At 35.9% G+C, this 17,620-nt stretch overlaps 3 protein-coding genes and 1 pseudogene across 4 annotated transcripts; 3 read left to right on the plus strand and 1 right to left on the minus strand.

The window, feature by feature from the left end:
* Window positions 1-221: 221 nt before the first annotated feature.
* On the plus strand, window positions 222-1,985 carry LOC110771792 (haloacid dehalogenase-like hydrolase domain-containing protein Sgpp). The gene is made up of 4 exons (XM_021976143.2): window positions 222-356; window positions 794-1,063; window positions 1,277-1,538; window positions 1,650-1,985. The coding sequence occupies exons 1-4, from the start codon at window positions 319-321 to the stop codon at window positions 1,839-1,841; spliced, it is 762 nt and encodes a 253-aa protein (XP_021831835.2). The 5' UTR covers window positions 222-318; the 3' UTR covers window positions 1,842-1,985.
* Window positions 1,986-2,363: 378 nt separating this feature from the next.
* LOC110771806 (putative pre-mRNA-splicing factor ATP-dependent RNA helicase DEAH2 pseudogene) lies at window positions 2,364-4,795 on the plus strand (annotated as a pseudogene).
* Window positions 4,796-5,616: 821 nt separating this feature from the next.
* PDE318 (P-loop containing nucleoside triphosphate hydrolases superfamily protein) lies at window positions 5,617-11,917 on the plus strand. The gene is made up of 14 exons (XM_021976157.2): window positions 5,617-5,814; window positions 6,362-6,495; window positions 7,765-7,885; window positions 8,008-8,072; window positions 8,172-8,285; window positions 8,503-8,577; window positions 8,893-8,931; window positions 9,009-9,080; window positions 9,635-9,748; window positions 9,900-9,971; window positions 10,067-10,103; window positions 10,213-10,325; window positions 11,237-11,443; window positions 11,761-11,917. Exons 1-14 carry the CDS (start codon window positions 5,736-5,738, stop codon window positions 11,839-11,841), a joined length of 1,323 nt encoding a protein of 440 aa, XP_021831849.1. The 5' UTR covers window positions 5,617-5,735; the 3' UTR covers window positions 11,842-11,917.
* A 484-nt stretch (window positions 11,918-12,401) lies between these two features.
* LOC110771808 (phosphatidylinositol N-acetylglucosaminyltransferase subunit P-like) lies at window positions 12,402-14,227 on the minus strand. Of its 2 annotated transcripts, none has more exons than XM_021976161.2 (5): window positions 13,934-14,227; window positions 13,434-13,613; window positions 13,271-13,343; window positions 12,704-12,822; window positions 12,402-12,595 (listed from the first exon to the last, which is right to left on the minus strand). In XM_021976161.2, exons 2-5 carry the CDS (start codon window positions 13,603-13,605, stop codon window positions 12,483-12,485), a joined length of 477 nt encoding a protein of 158 aa, XP_021831853.1. In that variant the 5' UTR covers window positions 13,606-13,613; window positions 13,934-14,227; the 3' UTR covers window positions 12,402-12,482. The 2 variants fall into 2 exon arrangements, with proteins under 2 accessions (XP_021831853.1, XP_021831852.1); XM_021976160.2 differs by having other exon boundaries at window positions 13,434-13,640; window positions 13,934-14,223.
* Window positions 14,228-17,620: the final 3,393 nt, after the last annotated feature.

Genomic DNA, 17,620 nt, shown 5'->3' on the forward strand with positions numbered 1-17,620 from the left:
AATATTATATTTATGCTTTACCAATTATAAAAACTTGTTGAAGTGAAAGAGTAAAAGTCTGTAAGAAATATAGAGTCAGTTTATAAACCTTGGTTAAAAAAAAAAAAGGAGTCGGTTTCACCTGGATTTAATGTTTTGATATTAAATTTGACAAAAAATAAAATATGTTGATATTAAAAGTTCCAATACCCCCACCTTCTTTTCTGACCACTTATAAAGGATCATGCCATTTGCCGAAAAACAAAACTATATATCATAGTTGCAACCTCACGCGACTTAGCTTAACTTCTACCTCTCTCACCACCACCACCACCAACGATGTCCAATATTTCATCAACTCCTCTCCCACTCGATAGGTATTTCTTTGCTTTTCTTTTCTTTGATTTGCTTTGCTTTGCTTTGCTTTTTTTTCTTTTCTTTTCTTTTATTTTCTTTTTTGCACATGAAGCTGCTCGTTTCGCAAGCTCATCGTTGGTGCATGTTTAAAGTTCAACTGGGGATCGACCATTGTTAAATCCTCAGTGCATGCTTAATCTGATTTTAAAGATGGAAAATTCAGTATTCTTCTTTTCCATTTGTTGAATCTGTATCTTGACCTTTGATTGTAGATTTTGGATAATATAAGCTAGAAAATTCAGTATGTTGCGTATGACTTTATAGCATAATCATACTCTGGACTATATTAGTCCAAGCATTTTTTGTCCAGACAATCATCTTGTTTTCTTTTTCTTTATGTTCAAATTTTTTGTTGTTCTCTGCTGGCCTTAATCCTCCTCCTGTTTTGTGATGGCAGGAAATGTTCTCTTGTCCTTATTGCTCCTCTCGAAGCAATTCTATTCGACATTGATGGAACATTGTGTGATTCAGATCCCCTCCATTACTATGCTTTCCGTGAAATGCTTCAAGAGGTAGGCTTTAATGGAGGGATTCCTATCACTGAGGAATTCTACAGTGAAAATTTTAGTGGAAAGAACAATGAGTATCTTTGCAGTACCGTCTTTCATGATTGGGATCTCCAAACAGCAAGGAAATTTTTGGACGACAAGGAAGCCATGTTCCGGAGGTAACTTAAAAGAAATTATGTCATATATTATATACTTGATCACTCATTTATGGTATTTGCTGCTACATAATGGTTTGCTATATTTATTTATATATATCAAGCATGTTGTGTTACCTATCAATAGTCTAGTTTGATAGTTTGTTGGCACACATTTCCATAGTGTTCAAGTTTTGCTTCTATTCCTGAACCTGACTTAATAAAGGACATATGCAGATTGGCAGCTGAACAATTGGAGCCTGTCAAGGGTCTGGATAAGTTGCGCAAGTGGATCGAAAATCAAGGCTTCAGAAGGGCTGCTGTAACAAATTCTCCAAGAGCTAGTGGCGAGCTAATGATATCATCTTTGGGGCTCTCGGATTTCTTTGAAATTCTTGTTATCGGAGTCGAATGCACACGGGCAAAACCATTTCCTGACCCTTACTTGAAGGCTCTTGAAACACTTCAAGTGTCTCATGAGCATGCTTTCATCTTTGAGGTTTGTCTTTAAGGACTGTCTGCTTTGAATTAACGAATAACGATAATGTTCCTGAGTAAATTTTGATATAACTTGCACTCCTTTTTTTTTTTGTTTTTTTGGGTGGTTAAGGATTCTGTTTCTGGAGTGAAAGCTGGAGTAGCAGCTGGAATGCCAGTAGTTGGTTTAGGCACAAGGAATCCCGAGACATGGTTGACTGATGCCGGAGCCTCTTTCGTTATTAAAGATTTTGAGGACCCAAAATTGTGGGAAGCACTGGAAGAGTTGGAGAGGAAGGCAGAGGCAACAACAGTTGCAACTTGAAATGGCAGTAACATATTACATATAATACAGGAACAAAAGCTGTAAACTCAAATTGATGAGGCACCAATAGACAGTATCTATCTAGTTAATAAGCCTTATTATGCTTATGTTCTTGTACCTTAATATAATCTGTTCTTTTTGTTCTGACTTATCTCAAACGATTCTTCTTTCGATGACTTATGAATAAAAGCTTAATTTTTCCAAGAAAAAAAATTCAAATAACATCATCTCAAGATTGAGGTAATGACATTATTATGTTTAGATAAATGGTTTTTATTCTGTCATTCCAATTTATTATGTTTATATAACACACTTTGCTGCTTATTGGCACCAAGGCAATCAGGAATTCAAAGACTTCTAATCCTTGCTTGAAACAGATTTTAAATCCTTTTTAAAATCCTTTTACCAAACGGAAAGATTTTAAATCCTTCTCCCAAACATATTTCAAAACCTTTTGAAGTTGATAAACTTTTTACTCATATCATTGAATTCGTATTTCGTATACAATGTGAAGAACTCAATTAATACGTATAGGTATTCAATGTAGCTTGCTTGCACTTGTTGCAAACAGAGGCACGTGAGCAGAAGTTTTATAGTTATATATACGTACTGTGGTTTCTTTTTTACTCCGGTTCTTCAAGTCTCTCCAGGAATCCTATTCCCACAAGAACATGGATTCTCCACCTCCATATTGTATAAAACTGACTCTCCAACTCTAGACAAAACGCATTATTGATGAGTATGGAGAGGAAGAGGAAGGTGTGCTTGTTTAACATGGTGGTCTCATCATCAGCGAAGATGAGCAAATCAGACGGCAGTGGAGGAGCCACAATGAAGGACAATGCGGTGGTAAGCAGTGTGATCAATCCGTGGACTGGAATGCCGTATTCCCAGAGCTACTATGAGATCCTTGAGAAGAGAAAGACTTTGCCAGTTTGGCAACAGAAAGATGAGTTCTTGAAGGCTCTTAAGGCCAACCAATTTATAATTTTGGTTGGTGAGACTGGTAGCGGTAAAACCACTCAAATCCCTCAATTTGTTTTGGAAAATGTTAATGCAGAAACTCCGGATGGTAAAAGGATGATGATTGCGTGCACGCAGCCACGTAGAGTTGCCGCAATGTCAGTGTCTCGTCGTGTAGCTGAAGAGATGGATGTGAAGATAGGAGAAGAGGTTGGCTACACTATTCGTTTTGAAGACTGCAGCAGTGCCCCTAAAACAATGTTGAAGTATTTAACAGATGGTATGCTTTTAAGAGAGGCAATGGCAGATCCCCTGTTAGAAAGGTACAAGGTGATAATACTGGATGAGGCACACGAAAGAACATTAGCAACAGATGTTCTTTTCGGGCTTCTCAAGAAGGTGTTGAGAAATAGGCCTGATTTGAAGTTGGTTGTGATGAGCGCTACTCTTGAGGCCGAAAAATTTCAGGGCTATTTCAGTGGTGCGCATTGTATGAAAGTTCCTGGCAGGCTTCATCCAGTGGAAATTCTTTACAGTGAGGAACCCGAAAAGAACTATGTGGAGGCAACAATTCGAACCGTTGTGCAGATTCATATGTTTGAGGGTCCAGGGGATGTACTTGTCTTTTTAACTGGGGAGGAAGAGATTGAAGTTGTATGCTGCAAAATTGACAAAGAAATTGCAAAATTGGGGGATCAGTCTGGTCCTGTCAAAGTGTTGCCTCTGTACTCAACTCTGCCTCCAGCTGTGCAGCAGAAAATATTTGAGCCAGTAAGTTCTGGGAGGAAGATTGTGGTGTCAACAAACATTGCTGAAACTTCTTTAACCATAGATGGAATCGTTTATGTTATCGACCCAGGATTTTCTAAACAGAAAGTTTATAGCCCAAGAGGGTGTGTTGAGTCATTGTTGGTGTCTCCAATTTCCAAGGCCAGTGCGCGTCAGAGGGCAGGGCGTGCTGGAAGGACTAGACCGGGGAAATGTTTCAGACTTTACACTGAGAAAAGTTTCCATAATCATCTTGAAGCACAAACATGTCCAGAGATAATGAGATCAAACCTTGCAAATACAGTGCTTACTTTGAAGAAACTAGGAATTGATGACTTGGTTCATTTTGATCTCATGGACCCTCCTGCTCCTGAGACATTGATGCGAGCACTAGAGGTTTTGTATTCTTTGGGAGCATTGGATGACGAGGGTAATTTGACCAAGCTGGGGGAGATTATGAGCGAGTTCCCATTAGACCCTCAGATGTCAAAGATGCTCATCATGAGCCCCGGATTTCACTGCTCGAATGAAATCCTGTCAATCTGTTCAATGCTCTCAGTACCTAATTGTTTTCTTAGGCCTAGAGAGGCTCGAAAAGCTGCAGACGAAGCGAAAGCAAAGTTTGGTCACATGGATGGAGATCACATAACGCTTCTCAATGTGTACCACGCCTACAAGAAGAACAATGAGGATCCTGTGTGGTGCTATCAGAACTTTGTCAATGAGAAGGCATTGAAGGCTGCAGACAATGTTCGGCAGCAGCTAGCACGAATTATGGCTCGGTTCAATCTCAAGTTATGCAGCACTGATTTTAAGAGTGGGGACTACTACATCAACATAAGAAAGGCCTTGCTGGCTGGATATTTCATGCAGGTGGCTCACCTGGAAAGCAACATAGGACACTACAGCACAGTGAAAGATAACCAAGTTGTACACCTGCATCCGTCCAGTTGCTTGGATCACAAGCCAGAGTGGATTGTTTACCACGAGTATGTCCTGACCAGTAGGAATATTATCCGGACAGTGACGAATATTTGCGGCGACTGGCTAGCTGAGATTGTGATTGCACTAGAAAAATCAGGCAAAAAATTGTGTTATGGAGGGCTTACCTTAAAAGACAGGAAGCAGACTACTTGAAGATTAATGAACAAAATTCCCTTGACACTCTGTTTAAGTTTCCATGTAATAGGAACCTTTAAACATGTTTAAAATTGAACAAAAGAGGCTCCAACAAGCGTGCAATAATCCAAGTTGCTACTACTAACTCTAATTCTGTGTTTATGCATTAACAATGAACTCTCCATATCCTAATTTCACTAGGCTAAATTCACCACCCAAAAAAAAAAAACCATCCTAATTTCAAAAGATTCACCGAAAAAATACTATGAACTCTTTGTAACATGCATTTTCATTCTATAATCTCAAATTCACAATTTGACTCCAAAAAGAATTCCATTTTCGAGCTTCACATAAAACTGAAAACTGATATCAATTACCATACAACTTTTGTTCAGATTTCACTTTCTTTGAAAATTGGAATTAATTATCGAACAAGTTTTTAATTTTTAGTTGTGGAAAAATAAAACCTAAAAACTAAAATGGTTATCAAACGGCTCCCAAGGTTGAAAAAAAGAAGTAAACTATTACATTTTGGAAAAAAAAAAATTATCACATTTGGGATTGACATGCCAAAAATACCTACTATAAATTCAATCACGTGTAGGGACGGACCTAGGTCATGCACCTATAGCCCAGGTGAGTTTTATTATTTTATTCTTATAGTTAGTATATAAGTTTTAGGGTTTAGTCCAGTTCAAAATTAACAGTTTACTTATAAGGAAAATTTAACCTGTCTCATTTTTAAAATTTTGTGTCACTGATCATGTGTAAGCTTTGTATGATTTTAGTGGCATATCCTTGCTTTTTAAAAAAAAAATTATACAAGTGACATTAATAGAGGAGAGAATTAAACGTAGAAATTCAGATGCAAGATTAAGATTATAAATATTTTTTTAATAAGAAAATAATACATTTATGAGAAAAGTCGATAACTCTCTCAAAACACTCGATAAACCCCAAAAACCTCTCTTACTTGGCCATTCTTTTGCTCTACCAGAGCTAAAACAAATTCTTCAGAAGCTGCTGGACTGAGGAGAGAGGAGGATGAGCAGGGCTTGTAGTCTCTTCCAATTGTGCCAGAATCCAAACGGATTACTACTCAGAAGCTCTAAATTTTCCAAAGGTGCCCATCATTCTCTCCTTATCTTCTCTCTCACTTTCCTATCGTCAAAACAAGAAAAATCCCTCCATTTTTTATGTGTATAAACTCTACTGTATGTCTGCCTTGCTTTAAACTCTCTGTCACTTTCCTTCTTGATTTATGCTGTTAATTATTCATTATCTACCACTGTATTTGTTGCATTGTTATTTTGACATTCACGAGCTCATTTCCATTGCAATCTCAAGCAATTCTTCTAAACTCTTTGTTTTCCACCAGTCTGGGCCCGACCCTGAACACTATTTTAGCTTTTTATGAAACCCATCCACGTCTGGTAGCTTTAAGGTTGAGGAAATCATAGAAATTTGCGTTTCATAAAATTGAAAAATCTGTCCTTTAACTATTGGGGTTCTCTGTTAAGTTATTTGTTTCTCCCCTTTTCAATATCCGTTGTGTTCCTGACTATTTTGAGAAATTAAATGTCTTTTGGTTTGGTGCGTGATTACCATATTCATTTTAAACTTAAATGACTTGCACCAATTATAAATATTTGTTTACCCTCCTAGTGCAGGTCCTTACTTGATACCTAGTGCCAGAATTTATCCAGTCCTGTGCTTCTCTAAGGAAATACAAACTTCCGCATATGAAGTTGTCAAGGGAAGCTATGTACCCACAGCCTTGGTTAAACCAGAAAGCAAACCGAAGGTATTTCTCTTTGGTATGTGTATTTATTTTGGTCTTAAGGGCATGTTTAATAGCAAGATGAGGATATAGTGAATAGCGAATGAAGCAAAGCAAGAATTGATATGAAATAAAAACTTCGTACTAAAAAGGAAAAAAGGAAGCAGATGTATTATCATTACTTTCGTAGTTTAACGGAAATATTTAACAAGAGAATGGAGTCATTAAATAGTGTTACTGTGTTCATATAAGTAACTGTATATGTCTTTACTATTATGTGTGAATTCCATCCCTCATTATTTCTTTACTACCATTTTCTTGTTGGATGACAAAAAGTGTGAGAAGTAGGAGTGACCTCATGAATAAGTATCAGGGCATGGTGAAATCTTATGTGAGATGCAGGATTCAAGCATCAAATGACTGAGTGCAATAAGGTATGCCCTTCTGGAGCAGTCAGAGAGGGATATGGGTTTTGATCAAGAACCATTCTGAACTATGCCTTTGACGTTTGGGATTTAGAAGTTGCTGGCATATAGGGAATGGAGTTATTGGAGTGAAAAGAATGGCTGACTTTCCTGCTTCTTTAGTTTGTATTTTGGACTCTGATCTACGGGGTCAATCTCATCACAGGGCAGTAGTTATTTTGTTTGTTTGTTTTCTTTGGGCTTAGCCTGCCTTCTCACACACCCTACCCCAAACCACACCCCCCCCCCCCCCAAAAAAAAAAAGGTTTCCAAGGTGTGCATCTCATGAGGTAGGTTGCAGGAATATTAAGGACGATTTTGTTATAAGTAAATAATCGATGTAGTTGACAAATTCACAGTGTTTGGTCTGCTAACAACAAGAGTATAATGCCTGCATAGATTTTGTGAGTTGGGGGTGTTTAGCTCACTAATTCATCAAGGTTGAAATATCCATGTTTGATTAAATTTTAGAATGTAACTACAGTTGTATGTGCAAAGAAGTTTGATTGTGATTATTTGGTTAATTCATATGGCGTTACACCTCAGTTAAAATGACCTTGACAACTTTAGCTAGTTTTAAGATCTGCATGCCATTTATGTTAGTGGATTGTTATTGTTTGGGTTACTTTGATATTCTAGTGTTTAAGCAAGGGCATTGTTCTCTCATTTTAAATAAGTTTCACACATGTACCAATTTTTTTCCCTTCATTGGTGTAATTTTGTTTTGTGATCCATACCTTTGTGCAATCTTTTGTCATTAAGATTTCTTGAGACTAAAGTTTTGGAAAAAGTAATTATGGCTACCATGGTCCCAATGTTGTAATTGTAGGACAAATCACCAGAAAATCTTGAAGGAGTTGGTGCATTCCAAAAGCTACCCATGGTGATGCCATCTGTTGACATTCTGTATTCTGCACTAAGAAAGGCTAAGAGGATTTCACCAACAAAGGGTATTTGTTATGGGCATGTGTTTTAGATCAAAATTGACAGAACAACATTAGATTCAAGTCGGACGGAACTTTGTTTATAGGACCTGCTGCTAGCCCTGATTTTTAATTTCTTTATGTTGCAGGTATTGCCAATATTGCAAAGCGGGAAAGAAATAGAGGTGCAAAGCAACTTGATGCATTGATGAAAGTTTGTTCTCAACTTTAGTTTGTCATTTTATTATATTTTCTATTGTGATGTTTTTATATTATTCAATGATGACTGACTAGGTTTCTTTTCCATCTTCAGGAATTAGCAGTGCCCTTGAGAACTTATTCAGAGAATTTTCCAAATAAAAAGTATCTTCACCCTTATGAGCGATCTCTTATTGAATTAACTCTTGGGGATGGAAATTATGAAGAGGTATATCCTGAGAAAATTGTGGCCAATTTCCATTCGGAATAACTTGAGGATGTTAGTATAATGAAAAATTGATTGAAATAATTTTTTTCTGTAGTAAAAATATGAGTTTTATTGGTATTTTCATGTTTCCTTTTACACTAACAGAATGCAGACAGGTATAATCTTTTAGACCCTTTTCAACTTGTCGTACTTCAACTTTTTAATTTGATAATTACAGGTGTTGGGAAAGGTGGATTCTCTGAGGAAGAAGGTTGTTTCTGTTGGAAAAGAACATGCATCTCTTTGTGCTAAGGTAGAAGTCTTGGTTTTTAAGATTTATGATGCAATACCTGCTTCAAGCTTCTTATATCCTTTTCATTTATTAGCTTTTTGAGGATTACTTGCATCTTCTGTTACCAGAAACACAAACACTGCATTCCATGATTACTTTATGAATTTTACTCTTCCATGTTTAATTTATATCTATAATACACTCTTGAAGGTTCCTATCTGAAAAAATAAATAAATAAATAAACTCTCCTATCGAAGCAAAAAAAGCTTGGAATTAATTTTTTTATTGATTTAGAAGACGAAAGATTTTAACAAACTCTCATATACACTGTGGCAGTCATTGTCAAAGAAAGAAGCAGAGGAAAGGCTAACTGAGGTTATTTCTTATCTTTAGCCAAAAAGAAACCTCCATTCCATCTGTGTAGATATTTACTCTCTTAACTAAATCTACAGGGCATAAAGAAAGTTGAAGAGACATTTAATCGTGGAGGAAAACATGTCGATGATTTGTTACACATAGCCAAGGTACTTTGCTTTCTGAAATTGGAGTTCTATAGTTGCTTTTGTTTTTCTTTATTGATTCTTTTCATTCAATTTTAAGGAAGGCATGCCATGTAACATGTATTATGATGGTTTAGTAACTGTGTAGATTTTTCAACGCACTTTTGATGTACGTGCATGTATGTGTGTCTGTGAACCTTACACCAATAGAGTTGAATATTCTATGAAAACTTAGGTCAGTCAAATATGTTTCATTCAATTTCCTTTATTTTTAGACACTGGAAGAAAATTTTATTTAAAGTTCTTTTGGCCAACAAGATGTTTTAATATTTTATTTTTAATTCATGAACTTTTGTATCATATTTCAGTTGTCTAAATTTTCATACTATTTGGTTGCTTCTTACTTGTTCAGTCAGTATAACCTATAAACAACTTTCCTATGGATCCATGCCTTGTTTAGGAGTGCACTTTGGGACCTATAATGGTTGTTTTTTACAACTCTGATTTGTTGAGTGATTATTGAGTTTTTTTTTTTTTGGTTGGGTAAGGCCATCTCTTTAAACTAGTTATATTTGCAGACTCTGCGAGCAATGCCGGTAGTTGATCTAGAATCACCGACACTTTGTCTTGTCGGAGCACCGAATGTCGGGAAGTCGTCTTTGGTCCGCATACTCTCCACAGGGAAGCCTGAGGTGTGCACAATTTCAATTGTCAATGACAAAGATGATATCTTGTTTTGTATATGTGGTTGGCTATATAGATAGTCCATTCTTGAATGGGTTGAGCATATGTTGCCTGTATGAAGCATGAAAGACTTGTTTTCTTTCTTTTGATTGTTTGTAGGTTTGCAACTACCCTTTTACAACAAGAGGAATTCTGATGGGTCACATTATTTCAAACCATCAAACTTTTCAGGTGGCTCAATTCATCTAATATTTAGGGTCGAATATATATATTTTTTATTATTTATTTTCAATCTTAATTTTGTTATATGTATAAACTGAGTGCAGGTGACAGACACTCCTGGGCTGCTCAAGAGATGTGATGGTAAGTGACTGGCATTTATTGGTTTTAATTATGTCATTTTGAGGTATGCTTTCTTGGGCTACAGTGCTTTGCATAAAAAATTTCATCTTTTTTTTCTTTGGTGTTGTAGAGGACAGAAATAATCTGGAAAAATTGACGCTTGCTGTGCTCTCGCATCTGCCAACGGCAATACTCTATGTCCATGACCTCTCCGGACAATGTGGAACCTCACCTTCTGATCAGGTTTTTTTTCTTTTTTTTTTATAGTTGAATCGAGAAGTAGTATGTAAAACTCAAAAAAGAAAAGTAGTATTGCAGCGTTCACATACCGGATACACATACGGGTTCGATACCCTAAACCCTAGTCGATACGCACAGGGTACGGCTCGGTATACGGCTGACAAAGAAGGAGAAGACGACATGGGAGAGAGAGATGGAGAGATGGGAGAGAAGAAGGCGATGCAGAAATGAAGACATATATATATATATATATATATATATATATATATATATATATAGAGAGAGAGAGAGAGAGAGAGAGAGAGAGAGAGAGAGAGAGAGAGTTGGGAACTGGGAGTACGAAGGAGTAATTTCAGTTACACGGTGCCATTTTAGGTGGTGGGCGTAAAAGGATGCAGCCCATCTGCTGCTTTTTTTAGAATTGAAAACGACTCAAGGACTGCTTGTTATCAGATGCAGCCCCACCTAAATGATATCTCTAATATTTACCAATTACAAAAAAATTTCAGATTAAATATTTACCAAAAAAATGCTAAATTAAATTATTACCGTATGAAAATACTAAATTAAATATGACCATACACAACAATGCCAAGTAAAAAGAATAATATTATTTTAATTGCCTTATCCTTATCGTGCCTGTATTCTAGTTTTTGACTGTATCGTAGCGCTGTACCCATTCCTGTATCTGTGCTTGAGAGCTGAGACAATTTCAGTGGCATTGGGTTGAATTAATTAAAATGGAAGTGATTTTTACTGCTCACAACACATTAAGTGATGGTTGAGAGACAAATCACTATAGTTTCTTTCTTTGTAATCCACCTCTATAGAAAATGATCCCCGTCACTATTCTTCTGTTTGTTCTTTCTTTCTCACATATATTAAATTCATGATTTTTCTATGACGGCTTGCAGTTTGTCATATACAAAGAAATAAAGGAGAGGTTTAGCGAGCATCTGTGGCTTGATGTTGTGTCCAAATGTGATCTGTTGCAAAAGTCTCCAGTGCTATTTGCTACTGATAAGGGTGATGATTCTGATCTTGAGCTGGAAAGGTACCGGAAATTGGGTCCTGATGGAGTTCTTCATGTGTCAGTGACAAATGAAGTAGGGCTCACTGAGGTAATCTTTATATCATAATGTTACTCTCCGATATAGTGTTGAACACGGAAGCCTTGAGCTTTGATGTTTTGAACTTTACAGAAAGGGGCACATTGCTGCAAGGCACATTTGTGTTCTCTATTAGTTGTGCTGATTTTTATGTAAACACACCCTTAGGCCTGGCCTTCTGAAACTAAAATTCTCATCTCTTGCATTCTATAATAATTGTGCTCTGTTTGATTGATGAACTTGTTGCTTGTAGTTTCTTAACAAATTAAATAGAAAGAAAGTATTTTCTTGTAAACTTACAATTCAGACATCAACTTTTTGCACTGCAGTTGAAGAGTAGAGTGCATGAGATGTTGAACTCTCAGATGACAAGGATCCAATTTCAAGAAAAGCTGGAAGTTCTTACTTGAGAGAGCAATCACTGAAATATAAACAATATCGGTTTCCGCTTCTGATGAAATGAAAATCAAATTACAAATTTGATCATCCCCAAGGATGTTTTCTGCCTCTGGTGAAATGACAATCAATTTACAAATTTTGTCATCCCCAAGGAAGGGAAGCCAATTGTGAGTTTGGCTTCCGGACTAGCGGAAGATCTGCAGCATGCAGGTGCTTGTCTATAATACACACTCCTGACTTTTCAGATTTTTTGGTCTACTTGTGATCTTCAGTCTCTAATTAGGTACCGAGAAGCTGAGTTAACTGCTTTGCAAATTGTATTACCTTTGCTAATTGGAAAAGAGCTGTACTAAATCACAGTCGTTCATATTTGCTTGGACAACTATGAACCATTTAAAGATATATCGAATAGGTTCAGCTGTTTTGTCCAGCCAAATTACATGTTTTGTCGAGTTAAATTTTTAGCTCCCTGTTGATGATTATATGTATAATTTTAGATTACTTAACGAGCTCGTCCAGGTGTATTTTTCTTTCCTGCTATGGAGTCCCTTTTGATCAACCAAGTCACCAATTCATTTCAAAACTCAATACCATTCTTGGGAAAAGATAAAAAAGTTATGTACAAGTTTCCAATGCCCTGAAGGTTCTTGTGTTATTTGAACATCGAACGGTTGATTCTGTCGATACTGATATCGGATATAGGTTCTATAGGCTGATCATCACCCCCCATTGGAGCAGAGCTCAAAGGATCTCTACTGAATTCATCTGCAGAAGAGAATGGAAGTTTATGCATAACTTATCAAAACAATGAACTTGAAGCCAGAACAAGACATCCAAAACTTTAATCACAAAAGGGAGGCAATCAACTCTCACCATATACAGTATATAAGGAAGATGGGGGGGGAGTGGACATGAAGTTGACGCCACAATAAAATCCCAATGCTAATACCACTGTCATCATAGCATAAGCTGGCACTGCCAATGCCCAATACCTGAAAATAGTACCACAAATTCAAAGATTAACTCAAAAGTGTTCAAAGGCCTTGAATTGCAAACTAGTGCACTTAGGTTCAAACCCACATGACATCATAATAGTGTGCGTGTGAGAACACCCCCCCTCCCTTGTAGTTTAGACTATCACTTATACTAAGGACAAAACAAAATTACCACATAGAAATCACCACCAGAGCAATTTTCTTTTCTTTACCCTTTTTTCACTACCATAGCTGATTTTGTTAGAACTCTCTCCACAACTCTTCCATTAAGAAACACTGACCAAACTTTTTCTTTCCCAATCTAAGTAACCTTATTTTGATTTAAACATAAAGTTCCCCTAGCTATGACAAAACATTATCAAAGTTCCAAATGAACAAAATCTTTATAAAAAAAATTTAAAAAAAAAAAAAAAACTGGCAAACGCATGAGAGAAACCAAGCTGACCTGCTGGGATAGTAAAATATCCCAATGGAATGTAGCCAGGACTCTGGAACATATGCCCACACCAAGAAAATAACTGCTCACAGAAAAATACCAAAGTAAATATTAAAAGAAAATTTTGTTTTCTAAAATCGCTCAAGGAAGAAGCATGGTAGATGAAATAGACCTGTAGCCACAACAGTTGTGATGGAACCAACAAAGCCATAAACTTCAGAAGGTTTGGGGCCATGAAACCCAGAAGCCTTATCATCTGAATCCACAAAAGACACTGTTGCCCTCCTCTTCTTTGATACACTCAGGATTCTTCTGGGACTGCAAACAGAATAAGAATCTTCCATGCTTTCTTCTGGAATTCCAGCACAACCCAAAAAATCTATAAATTACAAGAAAGAAAAAAAAAAAAAGATTTGATCCATCTTAGTTTATCAAGGAGTTGGGTCATTTTCTCCTATGTTACTGGTTGAAATTCTGTAAGTGCATAATTGAGATAAGAAAAAAAAGAGAAAAGAATGTGTCTTCCTCTAATTCAAACAGAGAAAAGAGAGAAACATCATAAATTTAGGATACAAAAACAGAAAGAGAGAATCAGAATATGGGAAATGAATTGCGAAATTAATGCAACAAATTGCTCATCAGATTTTTCTTAACGGGAGTGAGAGAGAGTACCTGGAATCGGCAAAATGCGAAGCCAAAACGCAGGACAGGGAAGCGTTTTGTTGTGGCTGTTGTGCTCTGGGTGAACCCAGATTGAAGCCGAAGGTGGTGTGCGTTTGTGTGTATCGCCATTGATCCGAGACTACCTCTGAGTAAATGCTTTTTCTGGATATTGGGCCTGAAGAAAAATATCATGGGCTTGGGATTCATGATCTTCAAGTAATTTTGAGTTAATCCTAATTTGACACACTAGTCTTCAGTAATTTTGAGTTAACCCTGCAATCGAAATTCTATTATGAATTCGCCTTCCTTTGTTATTGTTTGTATCAATAAAATAAAATAAAGAAAAAGAGATTCTAAACCTTAGCAAAGAATAAAGAAGACAAACTAACAAAGTCCATAGATCCTCACCAAACAATATAATGTTAATTCATTCGACTCTCTATCTCTATTTATATTTTCGATGTTACTTTAAACTAAAGCCTCATTTGGTGGCCCGGCTTGAATTGGATTGTAATTGAGTGCAAATCAGTCCTTATGAGTCTCACCCCTTTAGGTGGGACTTGTAAGACACAATATGTTGGATTGTTGTCCACTTTAATAAGTCTAGTCTCAGCGCACCAAACAACGACCATAACTCATCCATTTTAATTGAAATAGTCCAGTTCAGTCCCACCCATCAAACGTAAAGCACATTCTTTCTTATCTCCCCCATTGAATTGTCCTTGTAATATAAATTTGAAATACTTGATTAACTACTTTGATGAAGTGATATTTCTTTTCCTAAATTTGAAAGCTACCTGAATTTTGAATTCCCTTTTTGTATTAATCTGAAAAATAAAACTGAACCTTTCAGAAAGATACCATGATCACAGTATCAGCCTTATAAATACTAGGATACACAAACATAAATACTTACCAATTTCACTTACTTTTTAGACAATCAAAATAAAGTACTTTTGCTTGTGAATCTTACAATCAAAGTACTGAATCACGCTTCTTTTCAATCTCTCAGACGTGCCTCCTCCATCCATTATTTATACTTAAACACCTCAAAATTTGGTTGCACAGTTTGTATTAACAAGTTCTAGCCATGGCAGGAGCCATTGATGAATGGACAAGGGAAGAAAATAAAGCCTTCGAGATTGCCATAGCCACCTACAATATTGAATGCATCGAAAAAGGGGAGTGGGAGAAAGTTTCTTCATCTGTTCCTGGAAAATCTGTTCATCAAATAAAACTACACTTCATGCACTTATTGATGGATGTGGAGGCCATCGAGTCTGACCAAGGACCACTTCCTGATTACAAGTATGATGAAGACGATGGCGACGATGGTGATCATGGTGATACCAAAGAGAAAGAGATGTCGATCGTGTCATGACGACAATTAGATGAGAATTTTGCAGTAACGCTAAAGATTTGTAATTTTGATCAACTTTAATATAGTACAATTGTTTTCTCCAGAGGGTTGAAGTACTTCTCTCACTTTTTTTCGTTTTTCTCTCCATTAATAGTTATGTTCCAATAGCAGAATATGTATTACTAACCTTTTCACCATTCACATTCACGTGTAACCAAAATACAAAAGACATTGTGAAGTATCATGTCCGAGCAAGAATTCTAGTGAGGGTCTTATATGTGGCCCTTAGGTGAGGTCCTATCTCTTAGAGCAAGTCCAGCGCTGTTGGTTTGCCCGGGCAGAAGGGGGCCTAGGCCCAGTTTTTGGCTCCAGCGCACAAAGGCAAGACCAGGCAGTTGATGGGGGCCACAAGCCTGGGCAAGCCCAAAGGCAAATCTTGCATGGGTTTGCTGACGTCATTAATGACATAAGCAACTAAAAAAATTAAAAAAAAATTAAAAAAAATCAAAAAATTAAAAAAAAACCAAAATTTTCAGAATTTTTTATATATATAAATACCTGGTCTTATTTTTCATATCTCATGCCAAAATTAATGGTTTAAGTAAAAAAAAATATAAAATGAATTAAAATGAATACTAATTGCCCTTGCCCTAGCCTTTTGGGGTGGAACCAAAAAAGGTAAGGCTGCCACTATTCACATGAATAGTGGCAGCCCTTGCCTTGCCTTTGCCTTGCCTTAGCCTTTTGGGGTGGACTTGCTCTTAATCATTTGATCAAATTGGTTAGCCTAATTCAATAATTAAGAGATAAAACCTCTTCTCCCTTCTATTTTGCTCAAGAATTTGGTCCACCATGCATCTGATCCATCTTGCCCAATCTAATTATGGTCCAGCTTGAACATCTATCAATTGAGAACTATTGGGTCTAGTAGGCTCGGCCCAGAACTCAGGCTGGGTCAATCTTTACAATACTTAATTCCAAATTAAATACTCTTTTAGATCATAGTTAAAAAATTATCAAAGGTCAAATCTCAGTTTAAATTTACTCTTTAAAAAAGAAAATACCCAGAATAAATAAATAAATAAATAAATAAATAAACAGCCTTTTTGAAGTATACCATTGGTTGCTGAATCATCGGCATCATTACTGTTCAAATTTCCTAAAGACCATCTTTGCAGGACCGTTGTTGAATAGTTCTTTATACAAGACAGATTAGACCATATCAAAATTGCAAAATAAATAAATATTTAATTTGATTATTTTTATTCAACAAAAAAAATAAGTTGCAAAACAAATGAGTTCCTCATTTGAATCTAATACGAAACAGATAATGTAAAAAACATGATTACCATTGTTTATACCACTCATTTGTGACTAATTCAAACAACTCATCTGTAAATCATCTCATTAGAAGAAGCTTAGTCGTAATCCGTCGTTTTGAAATTTGTTGTCAACTCTTAATTAAAAGGGAGAATAATCATTGAGTATTTAAAAAATATATATGGAATTAATTAATCAAAACGCCAGTTCCATAGCGGCCATAAACTGGTTCAATATATTTTGGAATCTTGTATGTATATTGATTCAAGTGAGATAAATAAATAAATAAAGTTTGAGAATATTTATGGGTAGAATAAAATTGTGTTCATCACTTGTGCCTATGAGTAATGCATAATCCATCTTACCTAGCACTTAATGACAAATACTTCAGAATTTAAGCCAGGTAGTTTACCCAAATTCCAATCTATACTATATAAACAGAAGTCTTTTTTTATAATTTACACAACCAAATTCCTTTATAATTTAATCAATATTATTATCATTCATCATTTACCAAAATTCATATCAAATCATCAATTAATCTAATAAAAATCAGTATAACTTAATCTAATTAAAATGCACATTAAATTATCAATTAAATAAAGAAATCAAAATGTATACCTCGAGTCGTGCAGCCTCTTCGAGTTTGCTACTGATAATAAAAAATACAGAGGGAGCTAAATCAGAAACAAATAATAACAAATATATTATAAAAAAATAAAAGAAAAAATTACCAAATATATTATAAAAGGAAAAAGAAAAACAAAACAAAAAAGGAGTGATGCACTGGCGTGTAGGGGTGGGCATTCAAACCAGAAAATTAGAAAATTGAGCCGAATTGGGTAGAAAAAAATTGGGTTGACAAAAAATCAGACCGAGTTGACCAAAAATCAAACCGAACTGATTTGGTTCGGTTCTAGTTTCGATTCTTGTAGCGAAAAAATGGACCGGACCGTACTAGCTATGTATTTTTAAATTTTTTAATAAAATATTTAACCCCAATGCTAAATTTATAA

The sequence above is a fragment of the Prunus avium genome, chromosome 2 (genome assembly GCF_965620075.1).
Source record: "Prunus avium chromosome 2, drPruAviu1.hap1.1, whole genome shotgun sequence".
NCBI classification, from domain to species: Eukaryota; Viridiplantae; Streptophyta; class Magnoliopsida; order Rosales; family Rosaceae; genus Prunus; species Prunus avium.

Coding starts and splice junctions, on each gene's coding strand:
- LOC110771808 (XM_021976161.2), bottom strand. CDS start 13,605: ATGGAAGATTCTTATTCTGTTTGCAGTCCCAGAAGAATCCTGAGTGTA. Junction 13,344..13,433: donor CACAACTGTTGTGGCTACAG/GTCTATTTCATC, acceptor TTCTGTGAGCAG/TTATTTTCTTGGTGTGGGCA. Junction 12,823..13,270: donor ATATTTTACTATCCCAGCAG/GTCAGCTTGGTT, acceptor TACTATTTTCAG/GTATTGGGCATTGGCAGTGC.
- PDE318 (XM_021976157.2), top strand. CDS start 5,736: ATGAGCAGGGCTTGTAGTCTCTTCCAATTGTGCCAGAATCCAAACGGA. Junction 9,749..9,899: donor TCTCCACAGGGAAGCCTGAG/GTGTGCACAATT, acceptor GATTGTTTGTAG/GTTTGCAACTACCCTTTTAC. Junction 11,444..11,760: donor ATGAAGTAGGGCTCACTGAG/GTAATCTTTATA, acceptor TTTGCACTGCAG/TTGAAGAGTAGAGTGCATGA.
- LOC110771792 (XM_021976143.2), top strand. CDS start 319: ATGTCCAATATTTCATCAACTCCTCTCCCACTCGATAG. Junction 1,064..1,276: donor AAGGAAGCCATGTTCCGGAG/GTAACTTAAAAG, acceptor GGACATATGCAG/ATTGGCAGCTGAACAATTGG. Junction 1,539..1,649: donor AGCATGCTTTCATCTTTGAG/GTTTGTCTTTAA, acceptor TGGGTGGTTAAG/GATTCTGTTTCTGGAGTGAA.